At 37.8% G+C, this 21,913-nt stretch overlaps 1 protein-coding gene across 16 annotated transcripts in view; it reads right to left on the bottom strand.

The window, feature by feature from the left end:
- Positions 1-809: 809 nt before the first annotated feature.
- SYT16 (synaptotagmin 16) overlaps positions 810-21,913 on the bottom strand; it is a 294,214-nt gene continuing 273,110 nt past the window's right edge. For 15 of the 16 annotated variants that reach the window (XM_035260675.3, XM_078335076.1, XM_035260678.3 and 12 more), the window contains one exon: positions 810-7,918. In XM_035260675.3, coding sequence (XP_035116566.2) covers positions 7,605-7,918 — 314 coding nt within the window. In that variant the 3' untranslated portion in view covers positions 810-7,604. Of the gene's footprint in view, positions 7,919-20,547; positions 21,074-21,913 lie in introns of those variants that run through there. The other variant, XM_078335073.1, reaches the window with a different exon arrangement.

Raw genomic sequence — 21,913 nt, 5'->3', positions numbered from 1 at the left:
GCTGCAAATGTATTCAGTTTTTAAGACTAGTTGTAGTCACACAGCAGTAAGCAGGGCTCTTTGTTTCGATTGTCACCTCTTTATCTAGCAGCTACTGTTTCCATTTCATTCTTTCAAAAAGCAAAAGGTAGCAATGCCTTTGACTATTAAAACACAGAGCTTGGAAGAAATGTGTCAAGTTTGTACAGACTTAGCATTCCAGGTTCTAACTTACTGACTTGCACATCATTCAGCATTTAATTATAAAAGTCAAGAATACTAAATATCCCATTTGATACTATAACTCTTTTCACTGCTGAAATGGAACACTGCATTTCTTCTCCACATACAAAATGTATGCACTTATTTTGAATGGAAGCATAGACTGACAAACAAGTGTATCTATTTCTTAATTAGAGACAGGGCAATAACTTTCACTTTCCCTAAATCCTCTGCCTGTCAAAGTGGGAAAGAGACAATTACTGAAATACATTAAGCCAAAAAGTCAAGGTTAATAAGATTGTTTACCTGGATTTCTTATCAGAATCTAGTCTTTAAAAAGAATATTTAGAAACAAAAAATATATTGTTGAACTTAAACCATTTTATCCATCTGCTTTTCTCCAACTCAATTCTGAAACATTTACACTTAATAAAGTTTTTTTTTTTTTTTTTTTTTTTTTGAGACAGAGTCTCACTCTGCTATCCAGGCTGAATGCAGTGGCATGATCATAGCTCACTGCCGCCTCGACCTCACAGGTTCAAGTGATCCTCACACCTCAGCCTCCTGAGTAGCTGGAACTATGGGTGCACACCACCACACCCGGCAAATTTTTGATATTTTGTAGAGATGAGATCTCACTATGTTTCCCAGGCTAGTCTAGAAATCCTGGACACAAGCTGTTCTCCCATCTTGGCCTCTCAAAGTGCTGGGATTCCAGGCATGAGCCACCATGCCCAACCTAGAAAGGTCTTTTTGGATGAATAAGTTTTGTATAAACTAAAACAAAAAAGCAGCAACCAGATACTTCCAGGGGAAATGAAATAAATAAAAGTAATGCATAAATATGGTAATACAATGGGAAGTCAGCCTTCTCATCGTCCTCAAAACAGTTAACACTGTCACTCAAAGGCATGAAGTATAAACTCTCCCAGAGAAACCTTAAGGCAGCATTAGTGGAAAGCAGTCAGTGATTGAGCAGCTTCATTCTAAGAAGGACCTCAGACCTCCATGTCTGTCTATGAGCTTGTTCCATAAAGCCTCGAGCTGTTTCACAGGTTCCACAGTGGATATAAATAAGGTGATTATTGTCTATGTGTCTAGGATACTGTTTTGTGACCCAAGGGAAACAAAAACAGTGGAAGCACCATAGGCGAGGAAACTCCCCCTGAGCCTGCAGGCATCCCCAAAGCCCTAAACAGAACCGAAGTAGGAACTCTTCAGAGAAAACTTTCTGTGATGCAGAGAAAAATCAATGTGGAAAAAATATCCACAGTGGAAGAGGACAGGCCTGGAGTGTTATTATTGTTGATTCTTTTTTAACGTTACACATAAATATTAGACTTAGAAGGAACTTTATAAAGGGTATATTCCTGGGTGCCCTTCCATTCTTCTTTAGACAGAACCAAGATTCAAGCACAATTTTCTACTTTAAAAAATTTCCAAAGATGATGATTCTGTGACTCCCTACCCCCATCCCCACCTTGGCAATTGCCCCTATAATGCAACCAAGGCTCACTGCCAGTCCAAGGCTTCCTAGACATTTGCCCCAATAAATTCAGCCAACATGTTTCACCTTCTTCCAATACTCATAACAAGGAACTCTACTTTTTATGGTGTATATTAGACTAACTTAACAATTGTATGTTGGTAAGCATTATTGTACAATGATGACTAATGGCTTCAATGTGTACTCATAGCACTCCATAGAGATTTTCAGTTCTGTGCCAGCCCAAATAGCACAGTTCTAGACAATGAATACATTTTGAATTAATGAGAAACCACCTTGACATAATTCTCTAGACTCGATTTAGGGGGATGCTCTGAAATCTATCTATCTGAAATCTATGATTTTAAGTTCTGTGCCACCCCAAACAGCATAGTGCTAGGCAATGAATACAATTTGAATTAATGAGAAACAACCTTGACATAATTCTCCAGACTCGATTTAGGGGGGATGCTCTGAAATCTATCCGTGTGGTCAAGAAGAGAAAGTGTGCACCATCCCCCTGGTCAGAACTTCTGGATCATTGTTACCAGAAATCACTCCACAGCCTTCTCCCCTCCCATCTAACTCCTTTACCTTCCCTACATGTTTAATTATTCTCTACTAAAAGCCCTAGGCTAAGTGATTCTTCAATGTCTTCATGTTTCTCCTTAATTGGGATACCTAGGACTCAAAACAGTCTTTGGCAATCTGATGATATTAGGAGTGTAGCCTCGAACTTCCCCATCCCAGAATCATGTTCTGTTTAAAACCACAAGTAGCACGTGACTGATTTGTGGCACCCGGTTACACTAAACTTGAAGCGGTTTGTCCTGAAGACTTCTCTAGATTAAATGTCAACAAAGATTTTTTCTAAATTCTCCAGAAACTCTCCTCTTTACTCAAGATTTAAGTCACTTAAGTTCACAATAGTGACCATGCTATTATATCAACAAGTCACTCTTAAAAACCATTTTAAAAAGAAGTATCAACCGATAGAATTTCTTTCATTATGATCTCATAAGGGAAACAGTGATAAGTAATTTGTTCTGAATAGAGCATTCCAGTCAGTTAAGTTTGAGAGCTGTGTTATCAGACTATTTTAAAATGTTTGCCTATCAGAATATAAAATGCACATATAATATAGGTTTTAAAGAAAGTGTTATCCCTTTTTTAAAGAGTGTCAGTATAATATCACATCATATATGTCACTTTTTTGGATCGAAGCTGAAATATGTAGTCAAACTGCCATTATCACCAACTCTTTTGATGATGGCAACAAGGTGCCTTGTCCATGTATGAATAGGGGAGCTGGGGACAAGGAGAGGCCTTGTGTGTGATCGAGCAAGAGGTACACACAAACCATCAAGGTTCTGCACTTCCTCCAAACTAAGGAGATAAATGCAAAGACTTGGTTATACCACAGTTGGACGCGATTAAGGCTCAGTTTCCTCCACATACCAGGCGTATCTCTGATTAGGCTGTCCTGACGAAGCCTCTTTATTTACAAATCCAGCCTGGCTTCATGAGCCTCTCCTTTTTACAGTTATCTGAAAATTGGTTTTCATTTTTCTCGACTGTTATAATAACTTTTGCTAGAAAGAGAAGATACCCCTTCAATATTTTCTTTTTCAAGTATGACTGTGAGGAGGAACTATGGAATGCTAACTACATGCCAGGCTCTATGGTAGGCACATTACATCTGTGATTTCACTGATATCTTTTAAGACACCTAATGAGGTAGGTATTATTTCCATTTTCCAGTTGAAGAAACCAGGACACAGGCTGGCTAAGTAATTTTCTTAAGGCCACACAGCAGTTTCATGTAAACCCAGGCTAAGATCACAGTTTGTGCCACCTTCGCTGCGCTATGCCAATCTCATTGTTTTAGAACAGTTTCATTTCTTTCATCTTTAAATATTTTTCAGAATTCTATAATTTTTAGAAATGTGATAGCTAGTTGAAATGTCTTTTGGCTTATTAGTTTACTCTCCTTGCATACTACTCCCTGGAGGATGCTAAATGCATCCAACATATTTATTTATTCTTTACTTTTTCCATAGGCATGCCATATAACCTTTTGGTTTTTATTCTGTTGCAAATGGCTTTGCCTAAATGAACAATTTTTGAGACAAAAATACTTTTGCCATTTCAGGATTATCTATCATTTGCTTTGGTCTTAAATAGAATGGAATGTTCTTTAACCACAGTTTCCTCAAAAGTAAAAGGAGACACCACACGCGTGTTCTAATCCTGTATCTTTATCTGTAAAGAATATGCCTCCATCTGGTTTTATGACATTTACAAATAATCCTTTCCTACTCACTTTTCTGCTTCTAATATACTAAGTCCTCTGCTGCAAAAGGATAGCCAGGTTTTTAGGAAACCTGCAGAGATGTCCACACTGAATCATCAATTAAATCAAATTGGTGGATATCAGAGAAGCACTTTTATTTAACCTGATGCTAGTTTCTACTTAAACAGTACTTCATCTGGAAAGAAAAGAATTTTGGTTCTCCAATAAGATCATCTAAAGCACAATGACTGCCCAAGAGGTAACAATAATTCACAAAATATTATGAAATCTACACATTGAAAAGCCAGAAGCTGTGTTTCGGCCTCACTAGCACCTAAGACTATGGAGAATATTGACATTTGATGTCATTTAATTGTCAGTGAAGGATGTCAGAATTAATAGTGCCTAAGGTGAATGGCTATGCAATAACATACTCTTTTCCCTCTCACAAACATGGTGATGATTCTTTCCCAGATTTCATGCGGGTGGAATGCCAAGTATAACACATCCAAAGGCATTGCAAATTCTTCTTATGTTAGGGAAGGCAAGACACCCCCACCTCCAACAGTTATGCAGCATCAGCTAAAACAGAGTCCAAAACAACTATGCATCACACTGGGAGCCAGTGAAGAAGAGGGAACGGAGAGCAGGTGTTTGGCTGCCTGGTGAATGGTCCATTTAAAAATTCAACAATAGTCAGAGAGGAGCAGGGAGTACAACAGCCACCACCATAATTGGTGAAACCAGCATTTCTCAATTCAGTGCAAACTCACACCAGAAAAGAAGGCACACTATAAAGCAGATTTCCATAAACCCAGAGCATCATTTACTCTTAACAATATTATTTTGAAAGCATGCTCTTCAGGCAAAATCGCCGAAAGACCTACTCATGCAACAAAAACCAGTGCTGTGTCGATGTCACATGTCCCAGTGAGATACTAATCATTAGCTAGAAGAAACAGGCAAAAGCAGGCTTTTTCCACTGCAGAACCAACTAATTATCTTTCATAACTCTTTTGAAAACCAAATGTAAAAGCTCAAGTGAAAAACATGTTAAATGCATTTATGTCTAGACTTTGCCAAGAAAATAAGGGAGTGTAAGTGCACAAAATCAAAAGATCTTACTAAACTAGAATTTCAAATCAAGGTAAAAAAATCAGCCACATATTATAATGTATCTTGTCTTCAGCATGTTAGACTTATACAATCAGCTGAAGGTGAATGTTGATGTATATTCAAGATGTACACGCATCCTATCTGGTGAGTAGCACCAACACAGTAAAATTATAAAAATAAAAAATGCTTTTCAGGCATTCCTTCCCTTAAAATGCTGCACCTTCCTGTAAACTGTATCATAAGCAGACCATTGGAAGGCAGATGAGGCACACCAATATCTTCACTGCACCAGCAGAAAACCCTAAGCATGGGTGGGTCTTGGGAACAGAAAATGAAGTATAGCTGATTGATTATTAGGTATCATGAAACAAGGATGCAGCAGCATGTAGAGTAGGGAAATATGAGAGGGAAAAATTCAGGGCTGTCTGTACAATATATACAGATTTTTTCAAATGTAAATTTTCAAATGAATGCTGCTATTATGTTACTGCATAAAGGAAAGCATAGCGAGGCTGTTCTACTTCCCTTTAAACACAAGGCATAAAGAGTAAGAGATGTGAAAAGCCAATTCTCTGTGCCGCTACTTAATCAATCGCACTCAGTTCTACTCAATGACTTAGCCACACTGCAAAGACCACTCAGCAGTTAATGGATATAATGCTGGAAAAGCACTCTGAGGTCTCCCAAAGAAAGGTAGGGTAAAAAACCCACAGGAGCATGGTTTTATTACTTATTCCTAATAACTGAGCAGTCGTATATATGAAATTCCCATGACCTGAAAAGTATTTAAGGTATTAATTTATTTGGAAAATTTTCATTCTTCTGTATGAAATCATTTCATTCAAAGACTGAACCCTGAAAGCATAGTAGAGTTATCCTATGCCCTAGTCTGGTCTTGTCAGGATAACCATTACACACTCTAAGGAATAAATATGTTCTTCAAGTGTTACAGCCTACGCTTACAATCTGTCAAAATGTGGTGCTGAGGAGGAGTTGTGTGTTTTTAACTGTACACAGCCATCGCTAGCTATCACTCTTCCCACAGACAGGAAAAAGTCCACAATGAAACACAGAAACTAAAAATAAGTGACTGAGCAATTGCTCAGAAGAGCTGCACATTGAGCACAGGGTTAAATGTACATATACTCTTTCCCTATTTTTTTATTACTGCCAATTGTAAGTAATTGAAATTAAGGGCCCAGGCCTAAGAATAAGGAAAATAAACATGCACTGCATAAACATGTAAAAGTAAGTAGTAAGTAAAATCCCATGCTCATAACCATACAAAATCAGTGTTCTCAATGGCACATGCCCAGATTGCAACTAGTGACTAATATATGGTGCTGCAAATGCCATACATAATGACAGTTACAGGCACTTCAAATGCTCAAAGAAAAATTTTATGTCATTCCACACAAGCTGAAAATAATTGTTCACTCACAGGTGTCATAACATGTTCACTTGGAAGAGTCAGTCAAATCGATATTTATTAAAGACCCACTGTGTGCAATTTGCTATGCTCTAGTGATGGAAAATACTCAATTTAAAAAGAGCATGGTTTACATGCAGTACATTCAAAATATTAATATGAGTATATATAATTGAATATAGAAAAAGTATAATCCAAAAGAACACCAGAATCAGAAAAATCAATAAATCTGTGACTGAAATAGTCTTGTTTTTTTTCGTTGTTGTTTGTATTCTTCTTATTCTGGAAGAACTGATTGGCTGAGAAAGACAGCATAAAAACCTTAAAAGTTACAAGTTTGAAATCTTACATATTCAAAAGGAGATAAGTTGTCTTAAAACAGTAGTTTTCAAATTCTTTTCTTGCTTCAAAATGATTCATTTAACCAAATCTCATAGAAACCATAAAATATAAGATAAAAGAGGTATTTAATTAATACAAATTTATTTTATAAGTGCAAATTTATAATATTTACTTGTTAGGTAAATAAGTGACTGAGCAATTGCTCAGATTTCTTTGATAAAGAGAAAAATGTGAAATAAGCGTTTACGGATAAAAGTTAGATTCTTCTATGAGCTTCAGCATCCGATTCATTTCTATATTTTAGAGGTTTTTTTGTACCATATTAAGAAAATTCTGATTCATCCACGTAAATGGTTGCAAATGGTAACATCTAACAGCTCCCTTGCAATCTCAGGTTACTCTTCAAGCAAACAAAGACAGCAGGAGAAGCTTCACCCCATACCCTGAACCAAAACTTGATGATCTATTGGCACAAATTAACTCATCAGTGGTCTTCACTGTGATATAACACTTTCCATATGGACACTTCACTGTGTTTGTGGGTTTTTTAAATGACAATATTTAAATCCAAATCAAACCACTGAGAAACCCAAAACTCCCACTCACAATGTCCTAGGGGTCAGTGAATTCTGTTTTTGAAAGCCTGAAACCCTTGCCAGGACACACTGATTTGGTGTCAGTAGACAGCAACACAGGTAACCAAGGTGGACACAGCACACAAATGCAGGTAAGCAAACCTAGGATTCCAGCAAAGCGTGCCATCTGCAGATCTGCTGGCCTTTGGTCTCCTTCATCTCCTCCCAGTGATCTTGCTCCTCCTCTCCACTGCTGTTCTGACCAAGGGCAATCCAGCCAATCATCTCTTTACGCTTCATAGTACGCCTGTTATAAACGGAAATCATCAACGTGACATCAGACAGCTGAAAGAGGGCCACCTGGAAAACAAAGGTCTCCTTATAGACAGGATTTGGTTGACCACGCCGAATGGATGTCTTGCAGCGGGACATCTCTTGACCCACAGAATTGAGGAGAAAGAGTTTTCCATATGTATCTAAGACATAAAAAAAGGGGGATGGGGGAAGATGAGAAACATTAGTGCTCTCTGTTGGCTAGATTAGTTGTAACATTTATATGGGCTACAAATTTCTCTTTTCAACATATGGATCAGTATCCTTAAGCCTCGTTCCTGCTGTTGGGCAACACGTCTTGTGTGAATTATTAGGGAAGGGAATTATTACCTTGAATGCCTAATGTTTCATGTGGCTCACTATCCAGCACACACTGCTGATGTTCATTAGCACCTCTCCATACACAGCGTGTATACATAAGTGCACAGGCATATGTGCAATGGTGTTTGTGGGCAGGCACAGTTCTTCATCTGCATTTATTTATGTAACAAGATAAATATACACATTTTGCTCTATATGGTTGTATTCATAGTCAAATTGCTATTTTATGCCTAAATTGGAGAAATCTCTTCTCACTCTCTACATATTCATGTGTGTGGTAGGGGAGGGAGAGGGAGATAAACAGACAGACAGACAGACAGGGTCTTGCTCTGTTGCCCAGGCTGTACAGTGGCATGATCACAGCTCACTCTAGCCTTGACTTCTGGGGCCAAAGCGATCCTCCCCCATCAGCCTCCTGAGTAGCTGGAACCACAGGCATGTATCACCATGCCCAGCTAATTTAAATTTTTTTTTCATAGAAATAGGGTCTCCCTATGTTGCCCAGGCTATCTACATACATATCCTTTCAACCATCTTATCCACTCCCACAGTCATAGGTCTGGCCTAGACTTCTCTCCCAAACTCAAGATCCAACTGAATACTGCACTTCTCTTGAAATCCTACACACATCTCACACTCAATACATCCCCAACTCTAAACATTTGCTGTTCCAGTATTCCGCATCCCTGTGAATAGTAGCATCATTTACCCAATTATCCAAGTCAGAAATCAGAATCTCATTTTTCACAAGACTCACTTCCTCATTCCCAGTCCACCCAATCAGTCACCAAGTTCTGTTGATTCTACCTCCCAAACATCTCCCAAACCTACCCACTCCTTCCCACCCCCAGTGCCTCTGAACTCTGTGTACACTTAAGCTCAGGTCACCAGCATTTCTCACCTATATTACCGCACATTTCCTCACTGACCTCCTAGTCAGGAGATTGCCAGAGCGATCTCTGTAAAACGCAGATCTGGCCATGTCACTCTCATTAATAAACATAAACTAAGTCTTCAATTCTTTCCGCTAGTCTCAGGATAAAAGCTCTGTTTCTTGGTGTAGACTCTTCTTTGGCCCTGTCTTCTAGTCTCATTGCTTATACCACTGCTGCCATTATACACTGCATTCTACTACATCAAACTTCCTCCTTTCCTCCAGCCCCATTTGTTCTCTTTCCCTTTCTCATCTGTACATGCTCCCCATGCTCTGACATCCCAACTGATGCTCAGCCTCCTACAACTTTTGTTCATTAAGTTCAGTCCGGATATCGCTTTATCTGGGAATATTTGCTGACCTTTCTGACCTTTTTCCCTCAATCCCACCGGTTCCAATAACCATCCCATAGTCTCCATTAAAACCTAGTTTTAGCCTGTCTCAGCACTTACCACCAGTATTATCACTGCCTATTTACTCATCTGCAAAGACAGTTTCCCAATGGTAGTGAGAGGGATTGCCTTATTAACCATTGTACCTCTGATGCCTAGCTCACGCCTACCATGCACTAGACCTTCAATAAATATTTTATAATGAATGTTCATGCCTAGTCAGGGAGCTCAACTTTCTTTTTCTTTCTGTCTCAAGTTTTCAAACTTGTGCAATGAGGCTAAACCTCCTCATTGTATAACCCCTTCACTAGAATGCCAGAAAACAGTGACTAGCCTCATTATATAAAGGAAAGAAAACATAAATTTTACCAACATGATCTCCTTTTGCTAAAATTCCTGAATGGAACCATCATAAAATAATTATCTCCTCAATTACATTTTTATTAAAATCAATTTATAAATGTCCTGACCTTTATCTACAAATTTTACTATTGACATGTGCACACTATTCTCTTAAAAAATCAAAATGTTAGGGTGTTTCCCAAATTCTGTCATTCTGCACATTCTGTTCAATGCAGGCAGCAAGCTGATTATTGTTTACTGCTCATTTTCCCACCGAACGACCAGTCAAACTTTTTAAAGCATAAACGCATATCTCTGTAATTTACTGTTCTCTCCAAGAGCATTGTGAGATAGGAAACAAATTACAACCTGCAGTTTTCTATGTTGATCTTTTTCTATTCCAGTTTGATGTGTTATTTTATGCACTTATCTGCTGAGAAACACAAGGTGTGAAATTACACATCAGGTGTGAAAACACTTTTCTGTCTCAGTAACAGGGCTCTCTACTCTTCAAACTGTTCTACAGAAAAGCTGTCAGAAAACCAGCAATGAGGGAGTGGATTTGTGTTTCTGAAGCTGCATAGTTACATGATTCCTGTAGAAAAAGTTCAATTCAGTCACCAAACTGATTGGGCAATTCTGCTGCCAGGTATAGCAGTGGGAATTGGGCTAATCTTGCAAGCAAAAGCATGTTCATTTCACAAAGAGAGCCATTTTAAGCTTTATCCTGTCATAAAATTATTTTCTAATTATGAGAAAGGCCACTTACTACCAAACCACTATCACTGAAGTTGGATTGTATGTGTATAACTCAGAGAAATAATAATAATAATCTCATAAGCAACCCAGTCTGAAGACACCAGCCCAAAGGAAGGAAAATGTTCATTGTTCTACTTCAAAAGGGAAACTACTATTAACACTAATAATGCACTTACTTCTTAAATTCCAGAGCAGAGGCTATGTCCAGGAAATTATTCTTCTATGGAACAGTTGGAGAACATGGCCAGGGTCTTTTGGGATTCAATGACTTACTCTGATGAACACCAGTCAGAATGAATGGAGAAAGACTCTAGCCAAGTAATATGCCATTTAAATAAGCTCTGTTTTAATCTTTGGAAACTGGTAATAGTGGCTACAAAACAATGCTGAGCAATATTTTCACTTCTGGTGATGATTCACAAAGCTTTACAGTATCTTTACTGACTCAGAACCATTAGCAAAACATTATTTTACAGATTTTTGTTTATTTTTAATGTTGATAATCATTTTCTGCAAATAATGGCAGCTTCATTTCTTCCTTTAAATCTTTAAATGTATATTTATTTTTCTTATTCTACTGAACTGCCTCAAGCTTCCAGTATAATATTAAACAAAACTGCTGGTGGGAATGCTTATTTTGCTTGTGACTATAAAGGGATTTGAGGATTAAGAATGATAATTGGTAAAGATTTCCTTAAAATATCCACTGTCAAGTTGAGCAGTTGAGCAAGTTCTTCTCAGTGCCACATTATTAGTTACTGATATTTACTACCACATCCACCATTCTAAGATCTTTCCTGGGTGAAAGATATAAATCCTTAAAACTACATTCCCCTAAATCTCTTATCATTAAGGTTCCACTAATGAAAGCTATTTGCAAGAGACAGGAAAGTGGAAGGAAAGAGAGCCCCAGTTCCCTAGAAACAGTTGCAGGCATGTGTAGGCATTAGTAAATGACAATAGAAAAATTTTGCCCATAGTGATCATTAGTAGATGAGAACGGAAAAATTTTGCCTATGGTGATCAACAATCCCTATAAAAATCACCTGTTTTGTGTGCACACAGTTCAGAGCCTACTGACATCTTTCCTGTATGCCTTTTACTCCTGAACTTCCAGAAAGCAGTCTTCCTGATCTCTACTCCCTTGTCTTCCAATGTTTAAACCCAATAATAGCTTCTGACCAAGCTTACCTAGAATATTTGATATTTCCTGAAAATGTGTGACTGATACAGTAATTGGTAACCTGAACTGGAATGTTGCTATCATAAAAATAAAATAAGAATGGGGATTGGCCTAGAAGTTGGGTGTGAGGTAATGAAGAAACTAACAGCAGAGGATATAACAGTGACATCATAAATCTTATTATGAGATGGTAAAACTGCCACCTGCTATAACTTAGAATAAAGAACATGTGCCTAATTAGTTTGTTGCTTTTGAAAAAGAAATTGAAAAACAGAATGTTAAAAGCATCTTTCAGTACTACTGGCTGCATTTAGGGGGAAGAGGGGAAAAGTTAAGCTTTGGACCAGTATGCAAGAAAAAAGAGAAAATACAGAAATTCAGACCTTTTGTGGCTGGAAGAGTTTAATGATTCCACATCTCTAAAGAAAGAGATTTTAAAAGGCTTTGAGCCACAAAGGCCCAATAAACTGTCTCAGGTGAATAATGTGATATTTAATTCAGGTCAAATATCAAATTAAGGGTGTGGTCTTTACGCCAGATTTGAATTATCTAAGCCATGTGACTGAGTTCTGAAAAATGGAATATGAGAAGTGATAAATGTCACCTTCAATCATGGTTATATTCAACCACTCCCACCCAAGCAAGAAATTTCCCATGCTGTCTCTTCCCTTTCCATGGCAACAATGGAGGCCACATTTTGAATATCATCACCAATAGGGAGTGCCTATATTCCTGAGTTACAGCTTAGAGAAGAGTCACATGACTGCTTTGGACTGTAATGCAAAAGAGAAATAAGCATTTGCTGTGTGAAGCCTCTGAAATAGCAGGGTTTAATTGTCACTGCATCATAGCCTAGTCTATATTAATACATCTATTACACATCTGCTAAGATTTTTGTCAGTAATGAAAAGTGCATTTTGCCAAAAGTAACTTTTTGTACCTACTGAGATAATAATTTTTTCAAAAATTTTAATTTTTAATCAAAAGCTTTTATTTGCATCTACTGAGATCATCATAAGTCTTTCTCATAAACCAGTTAATATGGTGAATTACACTAGCAGATTTTCCTAATATTAAATCGTTCTTGCATTCCTGAGCTAACCCCAATTTGTTGGTAATCAATGGTTTCTTACTTATATATTATAAAGCTAGGTGGACCCAGTATAAATTGCAATGTGTTTATACTATAAAGTGGTGTGAGGAAAGGGGACAGGGAAAGACTGGGAAAAATAGAGAGATCTTAATCTTTTATCTAACTTTTACATAGCAATTTTTGTCCCTTTATATTTATTATGACTGATATATTTTGATTTATATTTATTGTTCAGTTTGTGCTATTTGTCATGCATTTTCTATGCTTTAAGAAATATTTTCTCTGCTTTCTACTGAATTGAATTTATTTACTTTATTCTCATTTATTCTCCCTATTGGTTTAAAAGATTAAAATTTTAATATGTTCACTTGGTTTAATGTCTAAAATTAATCAAAATCTCTACCCTCTTCTATTTTTAAATCTCTTAATGTTTTAAATAGACTTTATATTTTAGAACAGTTTTAGTTTCTAAACGAAATTGAGCAGAAGGTACAGAGATTTCCTATAAACTCCCTGCTCCCACATACAAACAGCCTCCTAATCTCTTCATTGTAAAACTAGTATTTCTTTTCCTTGAAGCATCATCAGTCTAAACACCCAGGTATCATATGTCTTACTCACAACCTGGGTTTGCAATATCCTCTGATCTCTCTCCAGTGTACTTTTTTAATTTTTTAAAAATTGTGTTAAAATATACAAAACAAAATTTACCATTTTAACATATTTAAGTGTACATTTCAGTGGTATTAAATACATTCATAATGTCATACAACCATCCCCATCATCCATCTCCAGAACTCTTTTCATCTTGTAAAAACTGAAACTCCATAATATCCATTAAATAACTCCCCATTTTCCTCTCTTCCACCCCCTGGCAACCACCATTTTACTGGCTTTTATGATTTTTTTTTTCTACTCTAAGTACCTCATATAAGTGGAATCATACAGTGTTTGTCTTTTTGTGACTGGCTTATTTCACTTAGCATTAGTGAACCTCAAGGTTCATCCATATCGCAGCATATGTCAGATCTTTTTCCTCTTTCAGGCTGAATAGTATTCCTCATGTGTATATACCCAGTTTGCTCACACATTAATCCCTTAATGGACACTTAGGCTGATTCCACATTTTAGCTATAGTGAATAATGTTGCTATGAGCATGAGTGTACAAATTTCTCTTTAAGACCCTGCTTTCAATTCCTTGGAGTATATACCCACAAATGAACTTGCTGGGTTATATGGTAATTCTATTTTTCATATTTTAGGAACTGTCATACCGTTTTCCACAGGAGCTGTACCATTTTACATTCCTACCACTAATAGACAAGGGCTCCAATTTCTCCACATTCTCATTAATGCTTGTTTTTCTGTGTGTGTGTGTGCAGGTGCATGTGCATGTGTCTGTGTATCTGTGCACATGTGTGCATGTTATAGTAGCCAGCCTAATGGGTGTGAGGTGATAACTCACTGTAGTTTTGATTTGAATTCTCCTGATTATTTTGAGAATATTTTCATATTTCTATTGGTCATTTGTATATCAACTTCGGAGGAATGCCTACTCAAGTCTTTAATCAGATTTTTAAAATCACATTGTTTTGTTGTTGTTGAGTTTTAGGAGTTCTCTATATATTCTGGATATTAGTTTGTTATTCAGTATATGATTTGCAAATATTTTCTCCCCTTCTATGGGTGATCTATTTATTATCTTTTGATGCACAAAATTTTTGAACTTTTATGAAGTCCAATTGTCTATTTTTAATTTTGTTGCCTATGCATTTGCTGTTATATCTAGGCAATCACTGCCAAATCCAATGTCATAGAGGTTTTCCCTGTTTTCTTCAAAGAGTTTTCTAGTTTTAGGTCTTACATTTAGGTCGTTCATCCATTTTGAGTTCATTTTTATATACGGTGTTAGGTAAGGATCCAACTTCATTCTTTTGCAGGTTGACTTCCACTTTTTCCAGCATCGTGGAACAGACCATTCTTTTCCTTTTGAATGGTCTCAGCAGCCCTGTCAAAAATCATATGGAGTCTCTCTGCCTTTCCCATATTTATGCAATTTCTGCCTAAAATTTTATTGCCACTTTGTGACTGTACTCCCAATATTAGTCATTTTTACTACTGCTCCTGTTTTTGCTTTATGCAATCCATGCAGACTTCTGTTTACTTACATGTCAACCAATTTATATGTTCATTTTTCCTTATTGCTTCTTGTTATTTCCTTCTAATTTCAATTTATTTCTTCCTGAAATGCATCAATTAGTTGTTTTTTCTATGAAATATTCTTTCAAATCTGGTGGAAAATATCTTTATTTTTCCTTCACTCAGGGAACAAAATGCTAAGCTGAGTATTCTCCCAATGCTTCGATATTCTTTTCACATTGTCCTCTGGTTTCTATTAATGTCAGAAAGTCTGTCCTCAGTCTTACTGTGATTCTTCTGTAGGTAACTAGGTTTTTTAACATCTTCATTGCAATATAATTGACATACCATGTAATATGCTTTGACTGTATCCCCACTCAAATCTCATCTTGAATTGTAGCTTCCACGATTCCCACATGTTGCAGGAGGGACCTGGTGGGAGGTAACTGATTCATAGGGGCAGGTCTCTCCCATGCTATTCTCATGAAAGTGAATAAATCTCATGAGATCTGATGGTTTCATAAAGGAGAGTTTCCTTGCACAAGTTCTCTCTTGTCTGCTGCCATGTAAGACATGCCTTTCATCATCCATCATGATTGTGAGGTCTCCCCAGCCACGCGGAACTGTGAGTCCATTAAACCTCTTTTTTCTTTATAAATTATCCAGTCTCAGGTAAGTCTTTATCAACAGCATAAAAACAGACTAATACACCATGGTAACTATCTTTTCTTTCCTATTGTGCTTAATATGTTTTAACTTTGCTATCATTGTGAGAATTAAATGAGCTAATATGGAAAAAGGAATATCACCTATGCATTCATAAAGTTAGTGCCTCAAATTTTCATATAAAATTGCCATGATTCTCAGCAGACAGCGGCTCTTCATACACTATATTTAACAAAAACTGGACCAGGATTTTAAAAGAAGGTCACATGTCTCATATCTGTTCATTTTCATTGAGTCTTTTTTTTTCTTGCACTCCATTTGTAGACTGTACTTTCTGAATTCCACTTGTTCTACACACAAAACATGAGGGAGCTGGATTGCTTGCTTTCTTTCCTCTAGTCTCTGCTATTGTGAGTGCCTAACAAGGTTAATATGCTGCCGCTGCTGCTGTTATTATCATTTGAGGTGTAATTATCATGTGTGGCTAATCATGCACATGCTGAGAAGCTGGGGAAGTTGTTTTTAACTGGAGGGAACATCTTAATGATAGTTTTGATGAGGACCATTATTATATGTGTACATATATGCACAATGCATTAGGAGACACAGCAAAGATGAAGATGGAGAAGGAGAACCTGTCAACACAATAGCTAACTTTAAAAAAACATAGCAGTGTATCTGTAACACTAGCTTGTTAACCTCATTTAATAAAGGAAATGTAATTCAGAGGTTAAATCAAATGTTGAGGCCAAGCAGCAATTGGCTAGCACACCTAGGACAAGAACAGAATAGAGCTGCTAAATTATTACTGAATTGCTTTCCCATGAAGCCAAATTCAAAAAATAATCAAATGTTTCTCTTACTGCTGACTTTTCCAAAAGCATTTGCAAATGCCCATCGGGATTTCAGATGTCTGCTAGACACTATACACTGCTTTTTCACCTGGACCATTAGCCAGGGACAAACCTGGAGATTCTCATTTCCCATCAGAAGATTTGCAGACCAGCCTATACCATCTTAATAGCAGTAATATTTTTGAACACTGACCACATGTACTAAATAAGACATGACCTTGAAAATGGCTGGAGTGGTATCTGGCACACTCTTACTTGATTTGCACCAAGTTCATGCTGCTACTACACTTATATATTGTTTATAAATAGGCTATATATACTAGTTACAGTAATTTTCAAATAGCCTATTTTATCTTCCTTAGCCTTCCTATATGATTTTTTTTTAAATCACAACACTTTATAACATGGGCATTTTCACCAAAATATGATTGCCAGACAGATAGATATATAGAAATGAATTTTAAAAAGAAGAAATGATCCTCCAAATACTTTCCCTTGTGATGGATGTGGTTTATGGAGGACACTATAGAAGATGCCCTCTGGTTCAGATGCTTGGCACTCCATCTTTTTTTTTTCACTCTGTCACCCAGGCTGGAGTGCAGTGGCACAGTCTTGGCACACTGCAACCTCTGCCTCTTGGGTTCCAGCTATTCTCTTGCCTCAGCCTCCCAAGTAGCTGGAATTACAAGCATCCACCACCATGCCCAACTAATTTTTCGTATTTTTAGTAGAGATGGGGTTTTGCCATTTTGACCAGGCTGGTCTCGAACTCCTGACCTCAGGTGATGAGCCTGCCTCGGCCTCCCAAAGTGCTGGGATTACAGACATGAGTGACCATGCCTGGCAGGTACCCCATCTTTCTGATCCAAGGTTGATCCAGGAGAATACAGTGACATCTTGAGACATCATGTTAACTTAAAAAAAAGTATTACCAACTACAGAAGTCCCTATCCATGGTTAAGACTCATATTTTATTTTTACCATCTTGACCCAGCTGATCTACTTCAGACCACATGAGACTATATTCCCCAGCATTTGATATCTAAAATTTAAAACATATAGAACATTTGAATAAGTATACAGTGGAGGTCCAAATACCCACCACCTCAAGTCTTTAACTGTTTTATTTTCTCGCCAACCTGTGCCTCTATTCATCCATTAATCCATTTTAATTGTAACCATTGTTGCTTTTCACCCCTAAACATTTCAGGATGCATTTCATTAGCTAGAGTTTAATACTTTACCGTTTTTGTTAAGGTAAAATTTACCTATAGTGAAGTGTACAAAGCTTAGTGCCACTCACCAAGTTCTGACAAATGCATACTCCATTTAACTCACATCCCTATCAATACATAGAATAAAAAATTAAAAATTAAAAAATACAGCATATTCCCATCACCCCATTTCACATTTCCTCATGTGCCTACCTAGTGTATCCTAGCACCAATACCATTCCTGATGCAGCCGCTTCTTTGCTTTTTTTCCCACTACAGTTTTGCTTACTGTAGAATTTCTTATCTATGGAATCAAGCAGTAGGTAACACAGTAAGTTTGTGAGATTCCTCCATGCTGTTGAATGCCTATTTAATTTTATTACTTTTTATTGCTGAACAGTATTCCATTATATAAGTATATCTTAACTTGCTTATTTACTCTTCTCTAGATGGACATAAGGGCTGGTGAGTTTTTGCCATTATGAATAAAGCTGCTAGAAACAGTCTTGTATGGGTCTTCCTTTTTTATTTTTTGACTTATAGGTTAATGCCTAAGAATGTAACTGCTAGATTCTCAGTGCCTGTTTCAGTTTTATAAAAAAAAAAAAAAAAAAAAAAAAAAACTTGTATGCTTTTTCCCAAAGCGGTTGTTCCATTTTACACTCCCACCAAGAATGTATTCTCCACATTTTCACCAATACTTGGCACAAATTTTTAGTTTTAGTCATGCTGGCAGCTGTGCAGTGGAGACTGTGGTTGGGGTTCATGGAGACTCACATTTCTATTATTGCCCCCACTAGCTCCTGTTCTTCACAGTAATGAGCCCTCTCACCCAGGGATTTTATCTCAGAAGGGGAGAGAGTTTCTAATTCCGTGGCTTATTTCTTCGAAGACCCCAACAGCAGAGAACTTCATCTACTATTTGTTCAATTCCTCTGTCTTGCTTAGGAGGAAAAGTTTTAAAAGTATTCAATCATCAAACTAGATCAGGCAAATGAATTCAACGTTGCATTTTGTTTTGTGATATATTTTGAGGCAAAAAAAAAAAAAAAGAATCTCTAAATCTTAGCCACTGTCTCTCTTTCCAGCAACATATAAAACCTTAACATTATTCAAGAGAAGAAAAGTTCCCAATACTCAGACTCAACCTGTTTTCCTTCCCACTCCCCTAAGAACCTCTCTTTAGGTGATCATGACCACCCTGTCAGGCAGGACTGAGGTCATGGAGAAGGTAACCGTGCCTGAGCGGAGAGCCTCAAACACAGGATGTCGCGATACAAGTTCCAGTACAAGTTCCCCTGGCAGGCGGCGACCCTGTGGTGGACCCTGCAGCAGGGCTCAGGCTGCCGAAGGCTCTCCCTCTGTGGTGGGGAGCTGTGCACTTGACTTGCAGCTTCCGCCCTTCCCCACTCACAGCTCCATTCCTCTCCTGGCTCCTGTCCTCTCTCCTTCTCCCCCTCTTCCTTCCAACTCTTCTCAGTTACCTCATAAAACTCATGTCTCCTCATTCTTTCTCTTGTTCTCTTCCATATGGGAACTAAAAATGTATCCCAAGCTTGCCACATAACTGTCGAGTGCCATAATGAAGCGAGACATAATGAAAAACCAAGGCCATCAACATCTAAAGCCCTTGAAAGTCCCAAGAGGTCCCTTTCAGAAGCTCCACAAAGGAAGCTTCTACTTTCTCATCCCTTCCTAATTAAACTGGCTTTTCCTCAAGTACCAGCATTCTACAGAGACAAAAAACTTTTGTCTTCACTATTGGATTTCTGTTTTAATTAATAGCATCACAGCAGCATTGTTTTCTCTTACTTCAGTTGCAAAGATACAACATGTCAGTTACATTTTAAGTTATATTGCAATGCTATGCCTATGGCAAACCACATACTAAATGCCGAATAGACTTAAACTTATGGAATAAAATCAATTTCTAAATTAAGATTTGCCTTTTTTTCCTATTTGGCTTTAAATATTTGTTTCCAGAATTTCATCTTTAGCATATTTTCTTTTATATAGATATTTATTAAGATATAATAGTTCCATCCTCAACATCACAGTTTTTCATGTATTATAGGTATATAAACGTAAAGGATACACTATACTGACTCCCGTATTATAGATGAGGAAACTGAGCTTGAGAAAAGTTTCATAACTCACAGCTCTTTTTTTTTTTTTTTTTTTTTTGAGACAGAGTCTCTCTCCCAGGCTGGAGTACAGTGGTGTGACCTTGGCTCACTGCAACCTCCACCTCCTGGGTTCTAGTGATTCTCCAGCCTCAGCCTCCCAAGAGGATGGGATTACAGGTGTGCACCACAGAGCTTGGCTAATTTTTGTTATTTTCAGTAGAGAGGGGGTTTCACCATGTTGGCCAGGCTGGTCTTGAACCCCTGACCTGAGGTGATCCATCTACCTCAGACCCCCAAAGCACTGGGATTACAGGCATGAGCCACTGTGCCCAGTCAGTAACTCACAACTATTATAATAAGTGGCAGAGCCTGAATTCACACCTTCGTTTTTTGGCCTCCAGCTGCTATTTTCTCAAGCACCATGCTGTATCTCTCCTCTGTATTGCCTGGTACCACCCACTACACAAAACAAGGCTTCCTAGCATGGGCTTGAATAGACCAGGACTGTGTGATTCACATCCTCATCATTCTCTGCATCTCCATCATATTCCTAAAAATTGTTCAGACTTTACCTGATCTCAGAAAGACAGGAAAAGAGGTTGGCAAAAGTACAGAAGGCAAAGTAGTAAATCCAGACAGATCTCTAGTAAATTCAGACCTATTTTGGAAACAAATTGGTATCCAGCAAAAAGACTCTAGCTCTGCAATTAATAATAAGCATCTATTATGCATTCTAAATAGCTCTCACCTGGCTCTGAGTGTCAACATAGAATATGGCTGATAAACCCAGTTTATTCTGTTATCCAAAGTGCTGGGGCATTCCTAATTTGCCCTAATGGTTATAGTACAAGTTGACTAACAATATACTCCCATTCAGCAGAGCCTCTGTGGGCTACAGCACGGTTCAGGGCAAATAAAGAGTTTGGTTGTAGGAGCTGACTCTTTTCCAGTGGTGCTCCTAGTTCTTCAGCTGCTCCTGACACACGAGGCCTGAGTCCACTGACTCTTTCAAACTGCCACAGATATATGGATTTCATCCTTCTTTCAATAACAGTTTGGTGTCCATGGAGGGCATGTTCCCTAGCCCTCCACTCTACTCCCTTCCAGTTTACCTTCCTGACTTGAAAGACTAGAAATTCAACAACATTTCAGACTCTCTTGCAGCTAGCATTCCAGATACAAATTACATCCTCCAATTAGGTGTAGTTGCATGAGGTCCAGAAGGCAGAAGCAAAAGAGAAACCATATTTCTGCTCCCCTTTCAAGCTGTTTTGCTGAAAAACAAGATCGTAAAAAGGTAAGCTACCTTGTTAACAGCGTGTTCCTAATGTTCAGTCTCTAACTTCCCAGATGATGAGAGGCTGCTGAGGCAACTGAAAACAGCAGCTTTTTGCGTCTGGCTTTCTGAACCTTGGACTACAGCTCTGGGGTATACCTCGAACTCCTCTTTCCAGTGCTCATCTCAGACGTGGTAGCTCCCCTGGTGAGCCAGTCCTGCACTGCCCCATATCTGCCCCCTTTACTTCCTTCCTCTGTCACCACCACAACCATTAATATTTCCTGTGTGTTCACTATGTGGTAGGCACTATACTAAATGCTTTCAATAAGTCATTTTATTTAAGCTCCAGAACAACTCCATCAGGAAGGTACTATTAATATCTTTGTGTGTGTGTGTGTGTGTGTGTGTGTGTGTCAGATGAGTTAGCTGCACTCTGAAAAGGGATAAATTACACAGGATCAGATCAAAGCTAGTGGTTAGGTAGAAGGTAATGCTAGAATTCAACCCCAGATCTGCCTGACTCCAAAGCCAGAGCTCTTTTTCTTTAAAGCTAGAGGGCCTATGACATATTAGCAGGTTTTAATTGCCCACATACATTATGTTGCTAAAAATGCTGTCCATTCTTTTCCTTTAAACAATAAAGATGCACAGGCCAGTCTATTGTCCAGATACATCTAGATAGCAAAGAAGTCTAATTCAATAGAGAACCATTTAAAAATCCAGAGGTATCTCTTTGTGAAAGCTTGCCTAAGCCATAACAAGATCATTTTTACAGTAAAAATTAAAGAACTAAGATGAAAGCAGACAGAGCTTTCCACTTGCATCTGGAAGGACC

The sequence above is a fragment of the Callithrix jacchus genome, chromosome 8, assembly GCF_049354715.1.
Source record: "Callithrix jacchus isolate 240 chromosome 8, calJac240_pri, whole genome shotgun sequence".
NCBI classification, from domain to species: Eukaryota; Metazoa; Chordata; class Mammalia; order Primates; family Cebidae; genus Callithrix; species Callithrix jacchus.
This window is presented reverse-complemented; position numbering and strand designations above follow the sequence as displayed.